Source organism: Ovis aries, chromosome 3 (assembly GCF_016772045.2).
Source record: "Ovis aries strain OAR_USU_Benz2616 breed Rambouillet chromosome 3, ARS-UI_Ramb_v3.0, whole genome shotgun sequence".
Taxonomy (NCBI): domain Eukaryota; kingdom Metazoa; phylum Chordata; class Mammalia; order Artiodactyla; family Bovidae; genus Ovis; species Ovis aries.
In genome coordinates this window covers 99,351,801-99,379,550 of record NC_056056.1, presented here as the reverse complement: position 1 = coordinate 99,379,550, position 27,750 = coordinate 99,351,801, and the positions used below count along the sequence as shown (strand labels likewise).

Sequence of the window (27,750 nt, the reverse complement as noted above, 5' to 3'; positions counted from 1 at the left end):
GTTTTGCTGAAAAAGTTACCCACAAGGAAGGTAAAACAGAGCTAAGAGGAAATGTGACCATCTGCAGAGCTACCGTTGCAGTGGAAAGTGCAGCTTCATCAGAGATCTTTCAAATAGAGAGCATGGTGCAAACTGAAGTCAGTATTTGTTAACAGAGCCGCTCATCAGCAACTTGGTTCCTGTCTCTTAACTGATAAGGACAATGGAAGGCATCAAAAGAAGTGTGGCTATCATATGTGGCACAGAGCTGTCAGAGAACTGGTCTTTCGAGTTAGCAAACTCTGCTGGTAGGAAGCTGGGGAAGAAAGAGCTCACTAGCCGGATGGTAAGTGTCTTTCCTTGGAGTGTTTTTCAAAATGCTTTGATCTCAAAGGGAATTGAATTTGAACACAAACATTTAGGTTGAAAATAACCATTGCCCTTGATTTTCTGTTTATGAAAAAGGTAGTCTTACCAGTGGGAAAACCAAGGTACAGAGTGATGAAGTCCCTTAAAGTCTTGTTTGTGTTACTTGGAACTTTGGCCTCATGCGCATGCTAAGTCGCTTCAGTCATCTCTGATGCTTTGTGATGTGTTATGGACTGTAGCCTGCCAGGCTCCTCTGTCCATGGGATTCTCCAGAAAAGAATACAGGATTGGGTTGCTATGCCCTCCTCCAGGGGATCTTCCTGACCCAGGGATCGAACCGGCATCTCTTATGTTGCCTGCATTGGCGGGCGGGTTCTTTACTACTGGCACCAAATGGGAAGCCCACTGGCTTGCTGTATTGGAAAAGAAATGGAGGAGGGTGGGTTTGGGAGGGGGTCTTGTGGTGTACGGTACATGCAGAGTGCTCATATTCCAGAATTGTTCTTGCTGGAATCCGCTGAAATTCAGAAATGGAATCTGCTCAGACGGTGGAGAAGGGAAAAAATCTTGGCAAGAAAGGAGCTCCTCGGTAGGGGTGGGGGGTGGGGGGAGAGGAATGCGGTGTGTGGAAGCGGAGAAGGAAACAGGATGGGAAAAGAGAGTGATGTGTTTCAGGAGGAGGGCTGCTGGGGGCCTGTCTTTTGAGGGGAGTGGTGGGCAGCGAGGAATAACTGACTCAAACCCATGTCTGGCATGGGGACCTCTGGTTGATGGCTCCGTTCCTCTCCTCTGTGAAGGCTCTCAACAAAGCTTGCAGGGTCAAATGTGGCAGAGCTGGTCCCTAAAGCTGTACCCACTGTGTATCAGGTGTGGAGAAGAGGGAGGTATGCATATTCACGCGCCATATTCAATGACATTTTCATGTGCCACGGCCCCCAAAGTCTCAATATGCCCCTTGTCATGACATTCCTGCTAGTCTGTATACAGTATGTGAGAGAAAGCTCCGACACCCACAGAACCACATTTAATCCCTGCTCTCACTCTTACTGATGACTCTAGACTATTCATCTAACCACTTTGATTCTTGTACTGTTCACTTATAAAGCCAGCATATTAGTACTAACATCAGGCTCAGAGGGTGGTGTCTACAGATGAAATGGGTGCAGAGTCACAGGTGGCTCAGGCAGTAAAGAATCTGCCTGCAATGCAGGAGAGCCGGGTTTGACCCCTGGGTCAGGAAGATCCCCTGGAGAAGGAAATGACAACCCACTCTAGTATTCTTGCCCAGGAAATTCCATGGACAGAGGAGCCTGGCAGTCTACAGTCCATGGGGTCACAAGAGTTAGACATGACTTGGTGACTAAACGACCACCTAGCTAACATCAAATGCTTAATAGTGTCCGCCCTCATCGTCATCATTATTTTTTTACTTTTCCTACTTTGGGAATCTTCACCTCTGTGCTCTACTGGTGGCTCGCTGTGGCTGCTGATTTGAGTCACAGAATCCCCAACAGGAAGGAGAGTTCTCTCTGCTCTTGAACGGGATGTGTAGGTGAGGAGCTTGACCCTTCTCTATTTGGAAGGGTGGACCAGTAGCTCAAAAAGATCGGGGATGTCTTTGGTTTTCAGATTCCTGCTTTTCCAGTAGGAGAACTCTTCATCTACGTCCTTCAAAATATTTGTCCTATGATTATGAGGACATAATAAAATCTCCATCTTAGTAATTAGGAGAAAAAATTATATGGCCAAATTTTGTGCTAAGTTGCTTCAGTCATGTCCGACTCTTTGTGATACTATGGACCATAGCCCGCCAGACTCCTTGGTCCATGGGATTCTCTAGGCAAGAATACTGGCATGGTTGCCAAACCCTCCTCCAGGGGATCTTCCTGGACCTAGGGATAGAACCCGAGACTCCTGCATTGGCAGGCAGGTTCTTTACCAAAAGCATCAGCTGGGAAGCCCCCTATTGCCAGGGTCCAGCCCCGGTGGATCCAGGGTGATTTGAAGGTGGGGGGACGGAGGTGGCGTCCTTGGAAAAATACATATTTAATCACAGATATATAGAGAGATTAGAAATGGATAGTGTAGTAGGAAGATTAGTGGAGAAAAGGGGCTGAATAACTTGGTCTACGTGGAATAGCATCCACGCTCCAGATGGGAATTCAGCCAGAAAAACAGGGAGCAAGAAAGAAACGACATGGGGGAATCAGTCTTTCTGGAAACTGATCCGATTTCTTTATTTTTGGGTTTGCTTATATACCTTTTGTTACATATAGGGATGAATGCAGAATCACGTGGGGGTCAGCAGTCCTGACCTTTATCAAAATCAGGTGCTTTTCATAAAAAGGTCTTAGGGATTTTATGATCCTTTCTTTCTGATAACCAAAAACTTATTTCTTCCAAGGGTGTTTTTTCTTAAACCAGGCACCACCCTCCAAATAAAGTTACATTCCTATAGGGTGAGGGTGTAGTGAGTTACAAAAGAAAGGAATTTATTTAACCCAAGGTTAACATGATTAATCTTAAAGGTTAATACTTATTTCTCCTATATGCTTAAAGGTTAATACTTATTTCTAGTTATATTCATTATAAGGGCAGGGAATATGGAGATTTAGCAGCAAACATCAGCCCAACAAATGAAAATCCTTTCACCAATGCTCCCCTTAAGATCTATTTAGTCTTAAGATAGTGATAAAGTTATGTTTTTACATAGCAAGGACACAGTGATTTATAACAAAGTACAGTGATCTATTACAGAAGAGACAATCCATTAACTCAAAAAGTCTAGTATTGCTAACATCAAAAACTACTATATTTCCTTTTCTATAGTCCAAATATATTGATTAATATATTCCCAGGTGCCTAAGGATATGGAGGCCTGCCGGCAATCATTGACTCAACAAGAAGAAAAAGCCCTATGCTAATTAAGACTCTCAAAATACTCCAAAATTCTCTGTGCTGTTTACGGTTAAGAGGTAGTAAACAATCATGTGGCAGGAGTATGGATAATCCTGTCACACAAGCTAGTCTGTCAGCAGAGAGGTTTGACCTGAGACATCCTTGTCCCACCCAGAGCAGGGAATTAGCAGCAATTATCGACATAACAAATGAAAAACCCTTCACCAATATAATTCCTATCCAACCCACTATACTAATAATTTCTAACTCCCCAAAAGAATTTGCCTTTAGTAAGTCTAAAACATCTCATGCCTCTCAGGCTGGGAGGCTGTAAACAATCACATGTGGCTGGACGAACCTATACAGGTGGGCTAGATAACCTTCAGAGGAGTCCGTAAGCTGAAACACTCTTGTCACGCCCAGGAATTTTTATTGACTTGGAGCTGCATGTTAACTCCTTCTCCGAGAGAAACGGTTATGGGGGAGAGCCCCCCGTAAAGTCAGAGGTGTAGGTGAGAGCATAAAACAGACTCTGGTTTTGGGGTAGATGCTCGGGAACAGGGGGTTTCCTGAGGCTTGATCACGCCTTTGCATATGCCAAGCCTTCTTCCTCACGACCTTTGCCATGGGCGGAGTTCCTCACGCTGGCCCCCGGCACCCTATGGCCAAATTAGTTTAGAGTAATTCTGAAACTGAAGAGTAATTCTGAGAATTCTTTAAAAAAGGGTAATCTGCCCTTGCAGTCAGCAGGCATTGGAAGATTTATTTCTGCTTAACTTGGCAGAATTCATGGCTGCTCAATATCTTGAATTTAGTTATTTATTGGAAGCCCTTGCCTTTCACGTTTTGTCTTGCTAAGTTATTATAAACTACTATACTTTTACACTGGATGGTATCATAGTAGTTAGAGGCCAAACTGGCTTAGTTCTCTATAGAAAATGGGCTTAAAGGAAATTAGGGCTATTTATTTTATTTCATCTCTCTGTCTCAATCATAAGAAGGAAAGATCTACCACTGTAATCTCTCTTTTTAGTTAAGATTAGGGGGAAAAAAGATGTGTCTTTGAGGTTCAGCAAGTCTGGTTTCAACCCCAGCCGCAACTGTGTGAGCTTGGTTAAATTATTTAACCAGTCTCATCCTTGGGTTTTTATTTTAATCTGTAAAATTTGAATGTTGCTGATGATAAGTACTATGCAATATTGTACTTTCAATGCAAGGACTTAATTGTTGAATAACTGAATTATTTTATAGTGATAGCTTTTATTTATCACGATAGCTAGACTTTATTAAATGCTTCTGCAAGATATCATGGGTATGCTATTAAAACTCTAACTGAACCCTTACTGAAAACTAGGAAACCAAGACACCCATGGCCTCAGTTCAGTTCAGTTCAGTCGCTCAGTCATGTCCGATGCTTTGCAACCCCATGAATCGCAGCACGCCAGGCCTCCCTGTCCACACCAACTCCCAGAGTTCACTCAGACTCACGTCCATTGAGTCAGTGATGCCATCCAGCCATGTCATCCTTAGTCATCCCCTTCTCCTCCTGTCCCCAATCCCTCCCAGGATCAGAGTCTTTTCCAATGAGTCAACGCTTCCCATGAGGTGGCCAAAGTACTGGAGTTTCAGCTTTAGCATCAGTCCTTCCAAAGAAAACCCAGGGCTGGATCTCCTTCAGAATGGACTGGTTGGATCTCCTTGCAGTCCAAGGGACTCTCAAGAGTCTTCTCCAACACCACAGTTCAAAAGCATCAATTCTTCGGTGCTCAGCCTTCTTCACAGTCCAACTCTCACATCCATACATGACCACTGGAAAAACCATAGCTTTGACTAGATGGACCATTGTTGGCAAAGTAACATCTCTGCTTTTGAATACGCTGTCTAGGTCGGTCATAACTTTCCTTCCAAAGAGTAAGCGTCTTTTAATTTCATGGCTGCAGTCACCATCTGCAGTGATTTTGGAGCCCCCAAAATATAAAGTCTGACACTGTTTCCACTGTTTCCACTGTTTTCCCATCTATTTCCCATGAAGTGATGGGACCAGATGCCATGATCTTCGTTTTCTGAATGTTGAGCTTTAAGCCAACTTTTTCACTCTCCACTTTCACTTGGAGATGATGGCCTAGTCTGAATGAATAAATGACTAAACTTAACTAAAAATTTTAAAGATATTTTAGGATACAAAATGTAAGTTTCTATTCAAATGTAAGCATGTTTAAGGTAGTATTATTTTGTTTGTCAGAATGTTACCTAGAGGTTACAGTGTCCTGGGCGCTGTTCCAAGCCTGCCTGGTCCTGATTCTGTGGAGCAGATTCTCAGTGCCAAAGCCCTATGATCTTAACAACTAAGTCAAGAATAGTGACAAGCAGATCTAATTCCTTGAAGTGATGCCAGCATCTTGTGGTGAATCTCCCAGCAGTGACAAGACTTTTCATCTCTCCCTCTGAGACCACGTGAATGACATTGGTGCAGAAGGAGATGCCTGCCTCAAAACCATTGCCAGCCACAGGGGAGAAAGACGAGAAGCGGTGGTGTTGTCAACTGGCTCCAAAAATCCACTAGAACTTTTCTTGGGCAGCACCTCCTCTTTCAACCTTCATCATATCATAGCAAAATAATATAGTGGTTAGGAATCTAGCCTTTGGAGCAAACCTGCTTAGGTTCAAATTCTGGCTCTATCTCTTGGCTTAACACAACTTGTACCATTTGCTTACCCTCTTGGTATCTCAAGGCTTCCCTGGTGGATCAGAGAGTAAAGAATCTGCCTGCAGTGCTGGAGACCCAGGTTTGATCCCTGGGTTGGGAAGATCCCCTGGATAAGGGAATAGCAACCCACTCCAGTATTCTTGCCTGGATAATACCATGGACGGAGAAGCCTGGCAGGCTACAGTCTATGAGGTTACAAAGAGTAGGACACGACTGAGCAGCTAACTCTCAGTGCCTCAGTGCCCTTGTCTGTAAAACAGCTGTAATAATAACAGCGCTTGTTTCCCTGGGTGGTTGTGAGAATGAAGGTGCTAACACACGTAAGTCATTGAGAACTCTATGTGACATACAGTGAATTCTAGAGAAGTTTTGGTTATTATATTATTGTGCTGGTCTGGAATCAGTCGCAGAATCCTTCTGGGATGTGGTGAGTTTTGAAAATTAGTCGAATTTACTCATGACTGAAGTCACACCAGCTATGTGGAGCTAAAGGCAAATTTGCAGCTAACATTTGTTTGACAGGGAACCCGAGTCGAGGGTTATGGTTTTCCATGTCATTCCCCATTAGGCAGTCTGATGACTTCCCTCTGTTTCTAGGAACTCCTTAGAAAAACTTGCCTTTCCTGTCTAAGAGCCCTGTAGGGACTTGAATCTGAGAATCTGGAATCTGTGTTTGGATGAGACTATGTTAGTTCTGGACCTTAAACAGTACATTTGCAAAATCCCTTGGAGTCTGTTTACTTCTCATCTCTTGCCCCCATTTGCTTCTGAAACTCTCAGCACCAAAGCTGCTATAACTGGCTGAGCCTTCCTCACTAGAGTCTGCCAAATAAACTATCAAGGAGTATCTGGATGGGCAGTCGTGGGGTTCCCGGATTTCCAGATCATTTGGAACTCAAAGTGTAATAATATTGGAGCCACAAACACCAAGCATTAGCTTGAGTAACTGATGCTAAAACGAGATAAGATCTGATTACTTCTTCCAGAGGATTATTCTGTTGTCCTTAAATATTTATATACCAAGGTCAAGTGTTCTTGGTGTACAGTGAACCGGCACTTTTGAACGAGTCATGGATTTTGGCTCAAGATGAAATTTTAGGGTGGGTGGAGTGGGTGTGTGGAAGGATGTCTCTTATCTCCCCTTTAAAATAAAAGAGGGAATTTGTGCGTGTGGGGAGTTTGTAAGGAAGAAGCTGCAAGAACTGGAAAATCTTCACGGCTCAGTCACTGACTTGAAGTTCTTTCCTTCTGTCCCTCATTTTGGGTAAGCATCCTTTACTTAACTAAAGTTCGTAGTGAAAATGTTTCTATACATGTAATGAGAAAAGTACCAACAATTCATGTTTAGAGGAAATGTGCTATCCTGAAATATATTAAGGGTTATTGTAGTCATTCTATATTTGTTGGTTTCTTTATTGGTTCCATCTTTCCTCTGACTTTTTAAGAAAAAAAATATATAGCTGTTATCCTTTTGTTGAAAGAAAAAAAATGTAATTGTTTTTCATAGACCTTCAACTTGTCTTAGAAAGCCTTTGGTGGATCTTGGGGAGAAACAGGGTGAGAGACATGTTTTTGAGGGTTTGGTATAGTGTCTAGGGCAATAATTTGATGAGCGTTTTACCCATCTCTTTCTTATAATCCTTACGAAATATGGGATGACAGCTTGCCTGTGTTCTTGGGGGAAGAAGGGGATCATGTGAACGCACAGCCAGTTGCCAGCGTGTGCACATGTTTGTGGTTTTATGTCAGCATTGATAATACTGTGTTGTCTAAGGTCACTTGAATTTTATGAGTTTCCTTTTTTTGTTTTTTTTCAAAAATAGAAACTTATTTTCTTTCCTCTTAATTTAGCTTCAATCATGAGACAGTGAAACATCATAAGGTCCGCATGGTCCCAAGGTCTAGTATTCAATGATCTGTGTCTGAAGTCAGCTTATATACTAAAGATCTGCTAAGGATGAATCCTCCTTGCAGGGGGCAGGGGTATTAAGCAAGACAAAAATCATGGCTGTAAATATTTTGCTTGTGAATTTTAAAAATTATTTTTAATTGGATAATAATTGGTTTTTTAATTAATTTATTTTTAACTGGAGGATAATTGCTTCCTTGTGATTTCACATGATTTTTTTTGTAGAGATACTGACAGTTCTTTGCAACTATCTGTCTTAGGGAATATCATCAATCTCCTAGGTGGGAGCTTTGCCACTGGATGTCTGACTCTACCTGAATCATCTCGAGAATCGGTTCTCAGCACCTACTCTCGCTTGAGAAACTCAGGATGAGCCTTTGGGTCTTGGTAATTCTAACAGCTCTCATACCTTCCACTTCAGCCAGGCTTAGTAAGTATTGCTTTTGAACTGAGATTTAAAACAATTTTAATTAGGTAATTCTAAGTACATGTGCCTTGCTATCCAGTTGCTCCAACTGAATGGCAATGTGGAGACTTCATTTATGTTCTACAGCTACTGTTTTTAAAAAATTCATTTATTATTTATTTTTGCTTGCTCTGGGTCCTTGTTGCTGCAAACAGGCTTTTTGTAGTTGCAGTGACCAGGGGCTACTCTTCATTGTTGGTTGCCCTGTGGCCTGTGGGATATTACCAGTCCAGGGATCGAACGTGTGTCCTCTGCATTAGCAGGGGGATTCTTATCCACTGTGCCACCAGGGAAGTCCTTAGAGTTATTCTTCATCAGCAGTTCTTCATTTGTCCCCTTTATGGGGATAAATTTTTTATAACAAATACAGCATCATTTTGATTTAATGCATTCAAATACATCAAAATGTAACATGATGTCTGCACATAAAGGTATGGTCAGCGTTTGTTGACTGGACAACATGCTTTGTGTAGGTGGACTTGGCTGCTTTTCTTTAGAGCAACGTGGAGGATCAAGGTCCAGGTTAAACCACTAATTTATGTACCCACTGTTAGTCGCTCAGTTGTGTCCAACTCTGCAATTCCATGGACTGTAGCCTGTCAGGTTCCTCTGTCCATGGACTTTTCCAGGCAAGAATACTGGAATGGATTGCCATTTCCTTCTCCAGTGTACCCATTAGAATATTTCATAGAAGAGCTTAGATGATTTACTTATTCTTTCTCAAAGTATCACAAAGTATGACAGCTTTCTCAATTTAATCTTGCTGTTGTTTAATCATCATGAAGTCAGGTCCGACTCTTTGAGACCCCATAGATTGTAGCCTGGCAGGCTCCTCTGTCCAAGAGATTTCCCAGTCAAGAATATTGGAGCAAGTTTCCATTTCCTACTCCAGGGGATCTTCCTGATCCAGGGATCGAACCCAAGTCTCCTGCATTGGCAGGCAGGTTTTTTTTTTACCACCAAGCCACTGGGGAAGCTTAGAAGGGGATATTTAGAATACCAAAATTGTAACCTTTTCATATGATCACTTCAAGAAACTTATGTGTTTGTTCGTTTGTTTTTAATTTGCAGGGCCATTTTTGGGCCTGGAAAATGAGGCTTTAATTGTGCTATGTCCCAGACAAGGAAACTCTTTATACCCTGTGGACTGGTATTACTCAAAAACCAACAAAAGCATTTCTACCCAGAGAGGAAATCGGATACTTGCCTCAGGGAAGCATCTCAAGTTCCTCCCAGCCAAAGTCAGCGACTCCGGATTTTATACCTGCATTGTCAGAGGGTATTATCCAGGCCTGCTCTTTTGTCCTTAACAATTGATATTCTGAGCTGCCTCACTTCTCTTCCCTTTCTAGACCTTTCTGGAACAGTCAAATTGATGAAGTAATCTGAATAAAAGAGCACTTCTAGGAATGTCTTCATGGTGAAGTTCAGGTGGTGGTGAACTATTTGTTATTATTACTTGGAGGCACTGCAAAGCTTGCAGTATTTTAGATCCCCAAACAGGGACTGAGCTCTGTTCAGGATGTGCCCCCCTGCGGTGGACTCATAGAGTCTTAACCACTGGACCACCAGGGAAGTCCCTGGTGAGCTATTTGGATGTATACTTGCAGGGCTTAACTTGTAGCCCAATTAGAAAAAGACCAGGTTGTTCTAGTGGCTGAGAAACTGAGAGCAATCACTCACTTTGAGTTCCAAATAAGAACAATCCAGTGTAAAAAGCAGTGACCTAGATGGATGACGTCTAGGTTAGGCTTGTGATGAATGTAAAGGGGAGTCACCTGGGCCTCCCACCTGAGGGGCAAGCCCAAGTCCTTTACTCTACACACAGTTGCCACAAACGTTGTGTCATAAATGTTGCGTGCCTGTTTGGTAAATATAAGCTGTGAGACCGACTATGTCAAAAGGCAACTTGCTCTGGCTCGGTGCCTGGGCTCCAAGGTCAGGTGGTGTCAGTTTTGAATCCACGGTCCTCACTGCTTGTCTGTGTGTTGTTGTTAAGTTGCTTCTCCTTCTCTGTTCCCTCATCTGTCAAATACACATGATAACAGAACCCACTTCAGAGCCTGTTATGAGCATAAAATGAGATAATGTTACCACCATAAATGGTACATAGAAAACTCTTAATAGACACTAATTATTTTCATTATTAGATTAGGTGTTGGTGTGACAGCACGTATAGTATATAGAGAAATGGTGAGGGAGTCATTTTTAAGGCTATAGTAGGGGCTATGTTTTAAGCTTTGCTGGTGGCTCAGTGGTAAAGAATCTGCCTGCCAATACAGGAGATGTGGGTTCGTCCAGGAAGATCTGCTGGAGAAGGAAGTGGTAACCTGCTCCAGTATTTTTGCCTGGAGGACCTTATGGATAGATGAATCTGATGGGCTACAGTCCATGGGATTGCAAAGAGTTGGACACAACTGAGCAACTGAACAGCAGCTACAAGGGGTTATATTTTATTTAAAATGTAACCAAAAAAGCAATTAAAACTTTAGATTTTAATGACTATTTTAAAATAAGAACTACTCTATATCAATTGTTTTAGGAAGAAAAATTAGAGTTGAATTATTTCATAATGTTAGTATTAAGTAAAAGAGTCAGAGTAAGTCATTCCATAATGCTAATATTAAGTAAAAATTAGAGTCGGATTAGGCTTCCCTGGAGGCTCAGTGGCAAACAACCTACCAATGCAAGAGACACAGGTTTGATCCCTGGCTTGGGAAGATCCTCTAGAGAAGGAAATGACAATCCACTCCAGTATTCTTGCTGGATTAAGAGTTGGATTAAGTCATTTCATAATGCTAAATAATATAAAGTAAAAGTTAGAGTTGGATTAAATTATTGCATAAGGCTAAGTGACTTTTTAAAAATTGCTTCCTTTATTTTAATAGTCCTGCCTCCAATAAGACTGGATATGTGAATGTCACCATTTTTGAAAAACAACCAGATTGCAATATTCCAGATTCTCTGATATATTCAACGACATCTGGATCAGAAAAAAAATCCCGAATATTTTGTCCCACAATCGACCACTACAACTGGACACAGCCTGTTGAGTGGTTTAAGGTAAAAAGAAACTTGCCGGGAAATAGATGAAAATACACAATCAAAATAGGTATGAAAGAATTACTAAAAGTGGACTGGAACCTTTCATTTCAGAACTGTGAAGTTCTCCGAGGACCAAGGTACCTGGCACACAAGTCATTTTTGCTGATTGATGATGCAACCAAAAAGGATACTGGTGATTATACATGTAAATTTATGCACAACGAATATGGAGTCGAGTATATCGTAACAGCAACCAGATCATTCACAGTTACTGGTAAGCTACTGAATATAACAAGGGCAATATCGAAAAAAGATAAAGGGAGAGAAATTGTGTCCTTCTTGTTGATTTGCCTGTATTTTATCCTCCTCCTTGAGCGTCCTCCTGCCTCACCTTTTCATACACATCCTCTAATACGACGCAAAGAGATTTTCTAAATTATACACCATCAAGTTTTAAGACATTTGGGGGAGGGGCAAAATTATGCTACTAATCCAAAGCCACATCTGCTATCTCCTCTATGTTTTAATTTTTCAAAGGTAATGCAATCACCTAACATTTTTTTGAACAGCAACTCAACTATTTGAAAAGCAAGATTAACTCTCTTTCTTCCAATGTCTTGTCAGAGTTTCTGTAAATAGAGCAAGGTCTATTTACTATCTGATATAACTAACTGGATTAGAAGTATAACAAGAAACTTTATAAAGATATACATAGATATTATTGGGTGGTTTTCAATCTTGATTGGCAAGGCTTTCATCATCATCTACAACTTTAGGTAGGTCATTTAATTCTAATTTTTATTTCAAGTTCACTTTACAGTCTATAAAAATCCATCAGGGGAAAGGCTTGACAATCAAACCCGACAGATCTACAAAGAGTTGGGGTCTCCTCAGCATAGCTTGATCTATAGGTAGAGATGAAACCTATATGCCTGGAACATTTCTTTGGGCAGAACAATAGTGGACAAGAGTTTGGTCTGGAGTTTTCCAGGGCTCCGCCCCTGTAAAATGTGCAGCGCTGGACCACATCTGTGCTCGTATCTCTCAGTGTTCAACATCAAACCCCACAGAGGTCCTTAATCACAGCATTCTGAAATAAGCGAGAATCAAGGGGTACAGGAATGCATCCGTGCTCCATTAGAACTGCCTTCTAATTCAGTTAGTTATATTAGAGATTAAATAGGCTTCTCTCTTTTTACAGAACCTCTGAGACTATTTTTACCATGTCTAAGCAAGGCTACAGTCCATGGGGTCGCTAAGAGTCGAATACGACTAAGCGACCTCACTTTCACTTTTCACTTTCATGCATTGGAGAAGGAAATGACAACCCACTTCAGTGTTCTTGCCTGGAGAATCCCAGGGACGGGGGAGCCTGGTGGGCTGCCATCTGTGGGGTCGCACAGAGTCAGACATGACTGAAGTGACTTAAAAAAAAAAAAAAAAAGGCAACAATGCTACACAAGCCACACAGGTGGAAGGTTGCGAACAGAAATGTAGACTGATGTGTTTATCACTTTCACGGGTCTTTGGAAATCTTCCCTGTAGTGTTATGCCTATTCTATAGAATCAAGGTTTTCTGGCAATTGCTACATTATGCAATTCATTTAATGGTTTGCATAGTATTTGTTTTAACAATAAAAAAGAGAAGAGAAAATTAAAAAAAAAACATAGCTAGTAACAGAAAGGTATTGCTTGGCTGTTTTTGTTTCATTTGTGTGTGTGTGTGGGGGGGGGTGTATGTGTACATGTGTATTTGTTGCCATGGGTCACTATCGAAAGATCTGAGAAACGTCACTATGAAACAGGACAGAAATATGAAAATACAACCTTTGTATTGACGATTACTCAATGCTCTCCAAATACTGAAATTCTGTCTTTGTCTTTGATTTCAGAGGAGCAGGGCTTTTCTTTGCCTCCTGAAATTAAAGCGCCTCCACAAAATGAAATAAAGGAAGTGGAAATTGGTAAGAAAACTATAAGAATACTGTAAGATTTTTGCCTGGAAAATCCTTCCATGTAACCCGGGGGTCAGGCTATCTCCATAGTAGGTCTTGAGGATTAAATGAGATATACTTGCAAACACCCACCTTGGGCACTTTCTACAATTAGGGACATGTGCTCACCACCATATACAGCACTTATATTTGTACTGTGCTCTGCTTTGCTTTGGAGAAGGCAGTGGCACCCCACTCCAGTACTCTTGCCTGGGAAATCCCATGGACGGGGGAGCCTGATGGGCTGCAGTCCATGGGGTCGCTAAGAGTCGGACACGACTGAGCGACTTCGCTTTCACTTTTCATTTTCATGCATTGGAGAAGGAAATGACAACCCACTCCAGTGTTCCTGCCTGGAGAATCCCAGGGACAGAGGAGCCTGGTGGGTTTCTGTCTATGGGGTCGCACAGAGTCGGACACGACTGAGGCGACTTAGCGGCAGCAGCTGCTTTGCTTTTTGCTTTCTGGTACTTTCGCCTGTGCTGCCTCGTTTCCCTCTTGCTTCTGTCCAGGAGGCAGATATTGTCCCACTTTAAATTTATGGATGATCAGGCTTAGACAGGTCAATGTGTGCTGTGTGCTAAGTCACTTCAGTCATGTCCCACTCTTTGCGACGCTATGGACTGTAGCCCGCCTGGCTCCTTTGTCCGTGGGATTTTCCAGGCAGGAATATTGGAGTGGGTTGCCATGTCCTCCTCCAGGGGATCTTCCCGGCCCAGGGATCCAGCTCGCAACCCACATCTCTTGCATCTGTGCTGGCAGGCAGTTTCTTCACCACTAGCCCCCTGGGAAGCCCCATCTTTCTACTAGAACAGTAGAGTACCTTGTGTTCCAATTGTGTTGTTTATACCGTTGTCATCTCCTGGGAGATTCTAAACACCTTTTATCTCTTCAGATGCCTCTTTTTTTTTTTTTTTTTTTTTTTAGTATTTTTAAAGTCTTTCCTGAATTTGTTACAGTATTGCTTCTGGTTTTGGTTTTGTGGCTGTGAGGCATATGGGATCTTTTAGCTTCCCAACCAGGGATGGACCTCACACCGCCTGCACTGGAAGGAGAACTATTAACCACTGGACCACCAGGGAAGTCCCTGGATGTCTAATTCTTGACCCAGGAATTACGAACTCAGTAGGGGACAGCTGAATGCACCGTCCTAAGGCAGGAAACAGCCCTTAAGAAATAGTGGAATAGTTAGAAATCGTGGAATTGTAGCTGAGTCAGGGGAAATGGTTTTACCTACAGAGAGAGGAGGGGTATTTGGTAGGATGAGAAAGGAGTGGAAGACAGCCATTAAAAAGAAATTGCAAATGACCCAATTCCATTCCTTTTTATGGCTGAGTAATATTTCCCATGCCAAGTGAAAAAAGTCAGAAAGAGGAAAGCAAATATTGTATATTAATGCATATATGTGGAATCTAGACAAATGAGGCAGATGGACCTATTAGCAGAGCAGGAATAGAGATGCCGATGTACGGAATGGATGTGTGGAAATGGTGGGGGTGGTGGGATGAACCGGGAGGTTGGGACTGACAGACACACACTGCCGTGTGAAACAGATGGCTAGTGGGAACCTGCTGTCCAGGGCAGGAAGCTCAGCTGGGTGCTCTGTGACGACCGAGAAGACTGGGGTGGAGGTGGGGTGGAGTGGGGTGGGATGGATGTCCAAGAGAGGGGCGATATGTGCACACATACAGCTGATTCGTGTTGTTGTACAGCAGGAACTAATACAACATTGTAAAGCAGCTATATGTGCTCAGTTGCTCAGTCGTGTCCCACTCTTTTCAACACCATGAACTGTAGCCCGCCGGGCTCCTCTGTCCATGAGTTCTCCTAGGCAAGAATAAGGAGTGGGTTGCCATTCCCTTCTCCAGGGGATCTTTCCAACCCAGGGATCGAACCTGTGTCTCCTGCATTGGCAGGAGGATTCTTCACCACTGAGCCACCTGGGAAACCCCAAACAACTATATCCCATTTTTTTTAAAAACAGCTATACCCCAATTAAAAAAAAATTTCAATGTATAGTAAAGGGAAATCTTAGATTATAATGTGGCATTGGTGAAGCCTCTTTAGTTTCTGCTGCAGAGCAGGGGAGAAAGGAGAGAGAGGAGGGGGCTGACCTTCACCCTGACCTGTGAGTGAAATGAAGAAGCTGGGAGAGGAGAGGAGGAGGTGAAGGGAGGGCAGAGAAAGAAGGTGCTGCCGATGAGGAAGGGAAACGGGGATCCATTTACGGCCACACATCTGCCTGCAGTGCAGGAGACGAGGATTGGCTCCCTGGGTCAGGATGATCCCTGGAGAAGGGAGTGCAGCCCACTCCAGTATTCTTGCCCAGAAAGTTCCATGGACAGAGCAGCCTGGCAGGCTGCAGTCCATGGGGTCAAAAAGAGTCAGACGTGACTGAGTAACACTTTCACTTTTCTTTCATGGCACACAGAGGGGGTTCAGTGAATTTTTTTCACGTTAAATTAAATCCCATTTGAACAGAATTTTATGGATGAGTTTCTTTCCTTGTTATCTAGGAAAACCAACAAACCTAACGTGCTTGGCTTGCTTTGGGAAAGGCCCTCAGGTCATGGCTGAGGCCTTCTGGCGGGTGAACAGAAGTGAGGTTAAGAACTTTGGTGAAAGCAGAATACAAGCGACGCAGAAGCTAACACAAAGGTATTTTTAAATGGCAGTTAAAGCAGCCCCCCCGCCTTCCCACGTGGTTTGCAACTGCACAGTAAGCACTGACAGTAACAGAGTGCCTTTTAATCCTAGCGGTGAGCTGACGTGCCGACACACTGTTTTAAAAATAGAGGCTGTAACGGAAGAGGATTTGACATCGAAGTATGACTGTCTGGCCATGAATTTCCATGGCTTCATCACGCACGCTGTAACACTAAGGAAGAAAAATCCAAGTAAGGCCTGTTTCTGAGACTCCAGTCACTTGAGTTTGCTGTGTTGACTGTAAGCTGAAATCATATTCTTAGAGAACAGTGTGTTGGCATGTGGTTACAGGAAAATCCATCAAGACAACAGAATGCTCCATCTCACAAATTGAAGAAGGCAGGAGGAGAAAAGATTTGTCTTGGGTGTAGGCATTACACATATATACATTGTATTTAGAGACAGGTATATATTGTGTAGAGAGACAGAATTCAAGACAGAAAGGAAGCGACTGAACTGTCACTGTGCTTTTTATGATCAGCACACTCAGACACCGTTAAACAAGTCCGTAAGGACACACTCCTTCTCCCTGGGAGTGAGTGCATCTTTCTTCCACTCCCTCCATGTACGACTGTGCACAATGATAGCAGCAAAATATAGTTTCACCAACACTTCCTTCCTGAGCACCTGTTGATTCTCTCACTTGTTTGCACATCCAAGTAAAGACACTCCCTTGGTTAGATGAAGCATTTAGTCCAGTGTAACAAAGGGTGCAGGGAAATTTTTGACATCTTTTCTTGTCACTCCATGTGTGATGATGTAGAAATTATTTAATGTGTTTGTCATATAGTCACAGGGAGAGTTCAACTCCCAGTTTATACCCCTAAGTGGGGTACTGCGCTGTGCTTAGGCGCTCAGTTGAGTTGGACTCTCTGCGACCCCATGGACTGTAGCTCCTCCAGGCTCCTCTGTCGATGGGGATTCTCCAGGCAAGAACACTAGAGTGGGTTGCCATGCCCTCCTCCAGGGGATCTTCCCAACTCAGGGACCAAACCCAGGTCTCACGCATTGCAGGTGGATTCTTTACCATATGAGACTCCAGGGAAGTCCAAGCGAGGTACAGTCCAGATTAATTTGGATAAACACACAGAGGCACAACTTGATTGGGAGAGATGGGAAAATTTAACTAATTTGATAGAGTTAGTCTTTGCCTGAGGTGGTCCTTGGGATTTTTCTTGTTTGAATTCAACACGAACCACTGATTCGTAAGGTTTTATAAAACAATGGAGCCACAACTACTCCAGATGATTTTAAATGCTATCATGCTCCATGGGTCGTCAGGATTCTGCTAGTTACACACACACACATATACATGCATGTCATCTCAGGATGTGTTGAAGCTGATGAGACGTCATCTTATGCTGACATTTGTGGTGTTGGTGGGCACGGAAGACCCCACAGGAACAAGGAAACCACCGACCCCAACTGTGCCGTGGCGTCCTTACCCCACTGCTGTCTGTGCTCGCATTGTTGTTTTATGAATGTTCTCTAGGTTCCCATGGATTGGAATTGTTTTCTTTTTTTTATTGGAATGTAATTGCTTTTGTTGTGTTCGTTTCTGCCGTTCAACTGAGTGAATCAGCTATGTGTATACATATATCTCCCACCTTGGATCTCTCTCCCATCCCCGCCCCCATCCCACGCCTCTAGGTCATCACAGAGCTCCCAGCTGGAATTGTTCTCATGTTACGCATACATGTGATTTTGTTCCTTCTAATACATCTTTATATGCTAACTTTCACCTGCTTTTCTTCAAATCAACACGATTATACTCTGTCTCAACAACTGTGTAAATTAAACAAAAATTGTTGCAACTGCTTTTAATGGTCATAATAAATTCCTTTGTTTCTAATCATACAGTAAAAGAAATTACACACTGTCCTGAATTTTAAAAATGAAAGCTTAAAAAGCCTATGTCCCCCTATGATTAAATATTCAGCATTTGATACCACTACTATTAATAATAATACTGTGTGCATTGAGTCGTGTCCGACTCTTTGCGACCCCATGGCCTGTAGCCCGCCAGGCTCCTTTGTCCATAGGATTCTCCAGGCAAGAATACTGGAGTGGGTTGCCGTCCCCTTCTCCAGGGGATCTTCCCGATCCAGGGACTGACCCAGGTTCCTACATTGCAAGCACATATTTTACTGTCTGAGCCATCAGGGAATAATAATAATAAACATTTATTCATTGTTCTCTAAATATGAGGACCAGTCATTATTTTTCATACAATTTTTCATCTGTTTTATCAAAAATCCATAATGAAGTTACTATTACTATTGTCTACTTTTATAGATGAGGAAACTGAAACAAAGAGAGGTTGACTAATTGTGCAGTCTTACGAGCCAGGATTCAGATGCAGCTTTTCCTGTTTATAAACACTTACAGAAAATATTCAGTGTTAGGCATCACATATAAGGGTTATTTATGCATTTGTAAAGTAACATTTAGGAAGATACTGAACTTAACTTCTCTTAACGTCTTCAATTAACTTCTTTCTGCTTGTAAACCAGTCACATGCATAAACATTGTGCAAGAAATTGGGATTCCCAGCGCTTGTCCGGGTATTATTTTTAGAAAAAGTGACCTGGAGAGGAATCGTGCTGAAACAATTTACTTAGGGAATATTTATCATTTAAACTGATGACAACACAGACACTAGGCCCCCTGCCAATTTTCAGTTTTGAATCAGCTCACTTTGGTCATTCTTTTTACATTTTTTTTTATTAAAAAGAATTTTTATTTCTGTCGTACCATTAGGCACATGGGATCTTAATTCCATGACCAGGAATCAAACCTGGGTCCCCTGCAGAGGAAGTGCAGAGGCCTACCCCCTGGACTGTCAGGGAGTTCCCCGCCTTGGGAATTCTTGATTTCATAGTGGTAGATAGTCAGGGAGCTGATGAAATAATGAAGGAATTTGCAAGTCTGGACCAGTGATTATCTTTGCAAAACTGGGAGCCTATGTTTTGAGATCAGATGCAAATGAATAGGGAATTATATAGCCAAATCTCATTTGAGTCTCCTCAAATTTATCTGTAAGTGGGACTATTTGTAAGATAGGATGGTTAATGATTTTAAAGAGGGAAGTAAACTTACAATAGCCAAAATCACTATGGATGAGCACAGTCCTTACATTCAGTTTGTATATATCTGATACAGTCCAATGGAGACCATCTTGCATATACATGTCGTGAAGCAATGAGTAAGGGTAAAATGTAGCAGTGGCTAAAACATGTTCAACAGAAGGGAAATAATGGTGTATTTAGGACCTAAAGCCCAGTAATTTGACTTTATCAAACACTCAGTAGGGAGTTACAAAGTTCTCGTTTCTCCCTTTGCTTTCCTGGGTCACCAACCCCAGATGTGGTAAGTCTCTAAGACCTGCTGATTATTTCTCTCGAATGCCTCCAATGCCAAGCTTGTCCACTCCTTTCTCCTTATCACACGGATCTGGCCCCTCCCATACTGCAGAAACTTCCCTCTCATTCTACCCAGAGGATCTATTGGCCACGGAAACAAAACTTCCATACCATCTGACTAATCTTGCTTGAAAAACACCTTTATTGTTAAGGAACCACTCAGCACTCTTCAGTGGATCCCACAGCCAGGATATAGACAAAATGCTTTAGCTGGACCCTCCAGTCTGATCAGAACCTAGGTCTCGATCCAGCTTTCCAATCATGTATTCCAGCAATTCCCCGAATTAGATTATCTGTCTTTCTCAGAAAACACACCCCCACGTCTGCCCTTGGAATCACAGCATCCTTGCCTGCCAGGAGTGCGTTTCTTCCTTCGAAACTCTCCGAGTCTTACTCAGAGACCTCCAGGGACCTTATTCTGCAGGAAGTCTCCAACTGCTAGCCCAGCACACAGTGGGCAGACCTTCCTAAAACCTCTGTTAGCTAAAATTGATGCTTTCACTTCTTATCTTAGCTAAGTTTACATGTGTCTCCGTATGTTTTATATTGAAAAGACCCTGATGCTGGGGAAGACTGAAGGCAGGAGGAGAAGGGGACGACAGAGGATGAGATGGTTAGGCGGGATCACTGATTCAATGGACATGAATTTGAGCAAACTCCAGGAGATGGTGGACAGATAAGCCTGGCGTGCTGCAGTCCATGGGGGCATAAAGAGTCAGACATGACTGAGCGAGAACAATAACTGTATCTCTTATGCTTTGAAAATCCCCTACAATGCCTAGCCTGGTGCCTTGCACAGAGTAGAGGCTCAATAACCATTAATTTACTGATTCTTGAAACAGCCATGAGAACTCCATGTAGGCAGTCCTTGTGTGAATCTCTTGCCCTCCCAATGGATGCCAGTACCCACGTGTTTTTATTTTCTCTTGTTTTAATAATAATAATGTTTCTCCTCCTCCGTCTTTTGAATAGTGGATCAACAAAGTACCTACTACATGCTTGCAGGATTTAGCCTATTATTATTTCTAATCAATGCCTTGGTGATAATTCTAAAAGTGTTCTGGATTGAGATTATTCTGTTCTGGAGAGACATAGCTAGACCTTCTAAAACTAGGAATGGTAAGTGGCAAGTTTCAAATTTTCTTTAATAGAAAAGGTTCTATAATGGCTGTTGTTTGCTTATCTAATAATCTCTTAATAGTTATACTACTGAACCGAGATTTTCTTTTGCTTATTATTAGCGTATTATCAATAAATCTTTTTGAGTACTCAAAGGACACTCTTCATCCTGTCTGGTCATTCCTTGTGGTTTTGAAATTCACCTAAACAGCTCCAATTTTCTCCCCAGTAGAACTGCTGTTGTTACTAATTCCTCCATAACAGAGTCTGTTCCCAGCCCAGAAAGGGCATTTGGGGAAATATGTACTGGTAAAACTTTATGGAAGTCAAACATTTACAGAATTGTTCCTCTTTTCCAGAGGTGAACATGTTAGAAAGGTCCATCAGATTGTAGGTGTATTTTTACCATAAATCCTGTTCCATAAAGCGTCTTACCTCCCTACGTATGTATACACATGAAAGGAAGCAGTTATACCTGCTAAATATGAACACCGTTCTTTCATTTGGAGGCAAATAAAATTAGATTTTCCATAGCGTTACTCAACTAGAGCTAATTGTTTGATTTGTGAGAAATTCAGACCCTTTAAACATTTCTCCTCCCTTGCCACCATTACCTTTTAGCATTTTCACTTCCCCATGGGGAAAAGAAAAACTAAAACTTAGATCTGCCTGGCACAGCAAAAAATCCCTTATCTGTGACTATAAATACTTATTAATATATTATTAATCAAACAAGACAATATGGTTTGAAATAAACTGGTCAGGCACTTGTCTGTGTTCAGTCTGAACAGCTTGAACTCTGTTCAAGTTCAGCTTGAACTCTGTTCAAGTCTGAGACAGTAAAAAGGAGAGTGTGCGACTAAGACTGGTTTCCTGATGACTGTACTGTGTGTGTGCAGCCGTGTCTGACTCTTTGTGACCCCATGGACTGTAGCCCGCCAGGCTCCACTGTCCATGGGGTTTCCCAGGGAAAAATACTGGAGTGAATTGTCACTTCCTGCTCCAGGGGGTCTTCCCAACCCAGGGACGAACCTGAGTCTCTTGTATCTCCGCTATTGGTAGGTTTATCCTTTACCACTGCGCCACCTGGGAAGTCACTTCCTGATGACATTTTGGGGATAGTAGATTGTTGTCATCCTATCCAGATTCTAGAATATTTGAGGGGCTGTGGTATATTTACCAATAATCCTAAAACTCCCCGAGAAATGTCTATCAAGAGTAAAATGAGAATTTTTTAAGGACCAGTTAATAATGTTGTGTTCCTTGCTCTCATGTTCAGATGGGAAGATCTATGATGCTTATGTGATCTATCCACGAAGCTGCAAAAACAGTCCAGCGGGGGCCAGCTCTGTGGAGTATTTCGTTTACCAGATTCTGCCCGACGTTCTTGAAAATAAATGCGGTTACAATTTATGCATCTTTGGGAGAGACCTGCTTCCTGGACAAGGTAAACTTATCCACAACCATCAGGGACAGAAACTCTCATTCCTCAGAAAGCTAAGTGATGAGCTCTGGGATCAGGAGTTGCAATCATTATTCCAGGTCTTAGGACCAGAACTTTTAAATATTTCTCCAGAAGAAGGAAGTATTTCTTTTCTTCTCCTCTCCCCATCACCACTCTGATCCTGAGGTCTTCACAGGAGTGGCAGTGATGTGAAGACAGGGTAAGTCATCCTTGTTTGTGGATTTGGCAGGGCCCAGCTCCTACTTCGGGCTTCCCTGGTGGCGCAGTGGCAAAGAGGCCACCTGCCAATGCAGAGATACAGGAGACACAAGTTCGATCTGAGTGGGGAAGATCCCCTGAAAAAGGGAAGGGCAGCCCACTCCAGTATTCTCGCCTGGGAAATCCCATGGACAGAGCAGCCTGGTGGGCTACGGTTCTTGGGGTCACAAAGAGTTGGACATGACTGAGCAACTGAGCACATCCACCAGCCCATGTCCGCCACTAGGAGAACTGACATCTCTGAAGTCTGTCTAGATCTGAAAGAAGAAGACTTAACATCCAAAGAATTACATTCTCCTATCCAGAGGCACTGGCTAACATGTTTGAAAGGACTCAAAGTTTTTTATAATTTTCCTGACACTGAAGAAACATTTGCAAATTTATGTCCTCACAAGAACAGACAGAATTGTGTCTTCTGTTTCTTAATACTCCTAGTCAATTTCACGTGCTTTTGACAGCTGGGTCACAATTCTAGCATTTCAGTAGTGTTTCTTCTTTCCCTCCATATTCATGTCAAGTACTACCTTAGGGACCCTCTTTTTTTTTTTTTTTTTTGAGGCAAGGAATACCGCCTCAAAAGTTGAAAATAATCAACTTGTTGGTGGTCTGGATGCCAGGTTCTTTTATAGAACAGAGATGGGTGGGGGAGGTGAGAAAACCAAGTAAAAAGTCCATTAATCTTTCAAACGTCTCCTAGAATGGCCAGCCTCAGGGAGGGGATATGTTAATTTCCTCCTTCCTGTAGCTACTCCCAGGTGGACAGGGTCCTGAACAAAGGAACTTTGGAAACCCTCTTTCTAATGCTTCTCGAATTCCTCACGGACCAGGAAGCACGTGGGACATGAAGCAGGCAGGGTATGTTTCATAGACTGTGAGTTTAAACCGGCATTCCTACCACAAAGAGGGATTCAAATGCCGATATGCAAGACAGCAAAAGAGACACAGATCTAAAGAACAGACTTTTGGACTCTGTGGGAGAAGGCGAGGGTGGGATGATTTGAGAGAAGAGCATTGAAACATGTATATTGCCACATGTGAACTAGATCACCAGTCCAGGTTTTATGCATGAGACGGCACCCAAAGCCGGTGCACTGGGACAACCCAGACGGAAGGGACGGGGAGGGAGGTGGGAGTGGGGCTCGGAATGGGGGACGCATGGTGGATACACCCACGGCTGACCCATGTCAATGTATGGCAAAACCCACCACAATATGGAAATAGCCTCCAATTGAAATAAATAAATAATTTTTTTAAAAAGAAATGAACACATCACAGGTGAATCTGACTTATCCTGAAATATTTAGGTGCTGTTAATGGCTAGTACCAGCTTTGGAGAGCTGTAGAGTATACAGTTCAGGAAGATGTAACCCACATCTCTCCTGAGGTGCCCTTCTTCCTCCAGCTCTCCACACTGGCTGTTTGTGGGCCCCAGGGACTGTAGCCCTCCAGGCTCCTCTGTCCATGAAATTCTCCAGGCAAGAATACTAGAGTGGGTTGCCATTCCCTTCTCCAGGGGATCTTCCTGACCAGGGATGGACCCCGCATCTCTGTTTCCTGCATTGGCAGGCAGATTCTTTACCACTAGCGCCCCCTGGAAAGCCCATGTCCTCTGATCTCACCTCAACCAAAATAAATTAAAAACCAACACCAAAATTCACTTTTCCCTTAGAAAAATTTCATAACTGGCTCATGCAGTGCATTTCTTCTCATGACAGTTACCCATCACTGGCTCTTTCAAGCCCACTCTGCAGCCCCCGCTCCATCCAGTGGCCTGATGACTGATCTTTATGGGAGGCATCATCTGCTCCACATCGGGCCTGGCCAACGGGAGGCACAGGCAGGGGCTCGGAGGGCAGGGTATACCCCTGGGCCCCTCCGGGTGGGGCAGCCTTGGTGGCTGTGCTTCTCCCTGCTGAGCACTGGCTCCTGTTGGCTTGGGCTCCATAACCGTTCCCACCCTTCACACCTGGAGGGTGACTGTCACTCTCTAAGGTCACCAGGTATGGAGGTCTGCGCATCTCTCGCTGATTTCCCTTGGCTCTGCTCACATCTTTTATAAGCTGTCCTTTCATTAAACTCTCTCCACTCCGTGCTCCCAAGTATTCCGAGATTTCTGTTAGGACCCACTGACACAAGGTCTCTGGCTGGCACCGTTTGACACTGATTTCTTGATTCCAACCCTGTGGACTGGCTGTCTCTGGCCCCTGCTCTCTAAGAATGTCTGACTTTTTTATTATCATTATTATTCATGGTTGTGCTTCCTTCATCACTCTCGTCCCTCCTTGCTTTGACAGCTGCGTGTTTCATGTTTTCAGTCCACCCAGGAGTTAAGGGAAATCACCGTAGAGGTGATGGTCCATAAACACTGACTTGACAAACGGATCTCATCTTGCTTAAGATCTTCCTAGTTCGAATCAAATTAGCTTCTAAAAAAGAGACTATTGGGGGTTGGGGGAGGGGGGAGCAAAGTGGATCCAAGGCTTCCTGGAGACTTGAGTCAGTTCAGAGAAGCAAAGGTTCCTGAGTTTGCGCTCTTCAACAAGAGAGTTAAATTTCTAAGTCAGAGCGAGAGCGGCATGGAAATATACACATTACAACGTATCAAATAGGCCGCTGGCGGGAAGCTGCTGTACAGCACAGGGGACTCAGCTGGGTGCCCTGTGATGACCTAGAGGATGGGGTGAAGCACGGGTGGGCGGGAGGCTCAAGACGGACGAAATAAGTGAAGTAAAGTCGCTCAGCCGTGTCCGATGCTTAGTGACCCCATGGACTGTCCAGGCTCCTCTCATGGGATTTTCCAGGCAACAGTACTGGAGTGGGGTGCCATTTCCTTCTCCAGAGGATCTTCCCCACCCAGGGATCGAAGCTGAGTTTCTGTATTGTAGGCAGACGCTTTACGTCTAAGCCATTAGGGAAGTCAAGACGGATGGGATATGTGTATACTTGTGGCTCAGACATGCAGGTGACACCACCCTTATGGCAGAAAGTGAAGAGGAGCTAAAAACCCTCTTGATGAAAGTGAAAGAGGAGAGTGAGAAAGTTGGCTTAAAGCTCAACATTCAGAAAAAGAAGATCATGGCATCCGGTCCCATCACTTCATGGGAAATAGATGGGAAACAGTGGAAACAGTGTCAGACTTGATTTTGGGGGGGCTCCAAAATCACTGCAGATGGTGACTACAGTCATGAAATTAAAAGACTCTTACTCCTTGGAAGAAAAGTTATGACCAACCTAGATAGAATATTGAAAAGCAGAGACATTACTTTGGCAACAAAGGTCTGTCTAGTTAAGGCTATGGTTTTTCCAGTGGTCATGTATGGATGTGAGAGTTGGACTGTGAAGAAGGCTGAGAGCCAAAGAATTGATGCTTTTGAACTGTGGTGTTGGAGAAGATTCTTGAGAGTCCCTTGGACTGCAAGGAGATCCAACCAGTCCATTCTAAAGGAGATCAACCCTGGGATTTCTTTGGAAGGAATGATGCTAAAGCTGAAACTCCAGTACTTTGGCCACCTCATGCGAAGAGTTGACTCATTGGAAAAGACTCTGATGCTGGGAGGGATTGGGGGCAGGAGGAGAAGGGGATGACAGAGGATGAGATGGCTGGATGGCATCATAGACTGGATGGACGTGAGTTTGAGTGAACCCCAGGAGCTGGTGCTGGACAGGGAGGCCTGGCGTGCTGCGATTTATGGGGTTGCAAAGAGTTGGACACCACTGAGCGACTGAACTGAACTGAACTGATGGCTGATTCATGTTGTTGTACAGAAGAAATTAACACAACATTGTAAAGCAATTATCCTCCAATTAAAAATTTAAAAATTTTAACAATTCTAAGTCCTTTTGCAATATGTAAACTAATATTCTAGGAAGGTAATGTGTAGATAATTCCTCTGTCCATGGACTTCTCCAGGCAAGAATCCTGGAGCGGGTAGTTGTTCCCTTCTCCAGGGGATCTTCCCGAATCAGGGACTGAACCGGGGTCTCCCGATTTGCAGACGGGTTCTTCACCAGATGGGCTACCAGGGAAGCCACAACGTGTAGACAGTGAACCTGAATTCCAAGTCTCCTGCTATGTAACTGTAGGTTCCCCCTGAGCTGAAGAACTCTGGACTGCTCTGCCTGGGAGAGGAGAGGGCCTGACATTCGCGCGGTGACCGCGGTGTGCGGGTTCTTACCTCTTCCGCCATGTCTTTTATTACCAGATGTAGCCAGCACAGTGGAGACCAGCATCCGGATGAGCAGGCGGCATCTCTTCATCCTCACTCCCGAGATCGCGCACAGCAAGGAGTTCGCCTACGAGCGGGAGATCGCCTTGCACAGCGCCCTCATTCAGCAGGACTCCAAGGCCATCCTCATTGAAATGGAGGCTCTGTACCCGCCTGGCGGCCTGCAGTTTGAGGAGCTTCAGGACTCTCTTAAGCATCTCATCAAAGTGCAGGGGACCATCAAGTGGAGGGAGGACCACGTGGCCAACAAGCGGTCCCTGAATTCCAAGTTCTGGAAACACGTAAGGTACCGCATGCCATCGGTGCCAAGTCGACTCCCCAGGAGAACTCCAAGCTTGGCATCCTTGAGTGCCCAGGGGTAGTAGTGCTTGCTTTGACGGCGAATGCATCCCGTGTTGTGGATCCGAATTTGTCCTAACTGGGTCAAGCTGCTGTACCAGACACTGAGCTCCAGAAATAGGACTATAGCGGAGGGCTCTCAGACCTCAGGCTTCGTGCTCTAAGTTTACTTCCGCTTCCCTGATTCCGGGTGCACGCAAAATGCCCAGGGAGTTTCAGCCTCAAGCTCCCTGACTCCTAACCTCACATTCCGTCGCCCTTGGCTAGTCCTTCTCCATTGTGGTTCAGCATCTTTCTAGCTACTCTTCCTCTCTCTCACTCTCTCATTCTCTCTCTCTCTGTATTCCTTGTCTATGTTACATATTTTGAACCTATTTTGAACGTTTTAGAATTAAATGTTCATGTAATCTTAAAGAACACTCATCATGTCCAGCGGAACACTGGTATTAAATCTTCCTCACTCTGCCAGAACGTGTTCGAGTTTATTTAACCAGATGCTTAATTTTTATCATCTCAACACTGCCGATTCTGTTGGTGTACCTTACTCAATTATCCAATGATCATTATATTGGTTAGTTTTGATTCTAAAATTTATTTCATATGAGAGAAGTGGGAATAATCATACCAAACTCCTTGTATTTCTGTGCTAATCAAATGAGAAATAAAAGTATTTAGACAGGAGTAAGAATTCACTAAATAGTGACAACTTGTTATGACATTTTCTTATAATGTGGATTTCATTCTATGTCCTCTTAAGCAGAGGTCCCCAATCTCTGGGATCTAATGCCTGATGCTCTGTGGTGGAGCTGATGTAATAACAATAGAAATAAAGTGCACGAGAAATGTAA

General features: G+C 43.4%; 1 protein-coding gene across 2 annotated transcripts; it reads left to right on the top strand.

Annotated features, from left to right (window-relative positions):
- The first annotated feature begins 241 nt into the window (after positions 1–241).
- Positions 242–27,750, top strand: IL1RL1 (interleukin 1 receptor like 1). 2 transcript variants are annotated; one of them, XM_042246362.1, is made up of 11 exons: positions 242–325; positions 8,123–8,292; positions 9,400–9,607; positions 11,217–11,391; positions 11,485–11,647; positions 13,266–13,337; positions 15,884–16,025; positions 16,125–16,264; positions 20,468–20,614; positions 21,894–22,061; positions 26,540–27,750. In XM_042246362.1, the coding sequence occupies exons 2-11, from the start codon at positions 8,232–8,234 to the stop codon at positions 26,923–26,925; spliced, it is 1,662 nt and encodes a 553-aa protein (XP_042102296.1). In that variant the 5' UTR covers positions 242–325; positions 8,123–8,231; the 3' UTR covers positions 26,926–27,750. The 2 variants fall into 2 exon arrangements, with proteins under 2 accessions (XP_042102296.1, XP_027822841.2); XM_027967040.3 differs by lacking the exon at positions 242–325 and adding an exon at positions 7,126–7,217.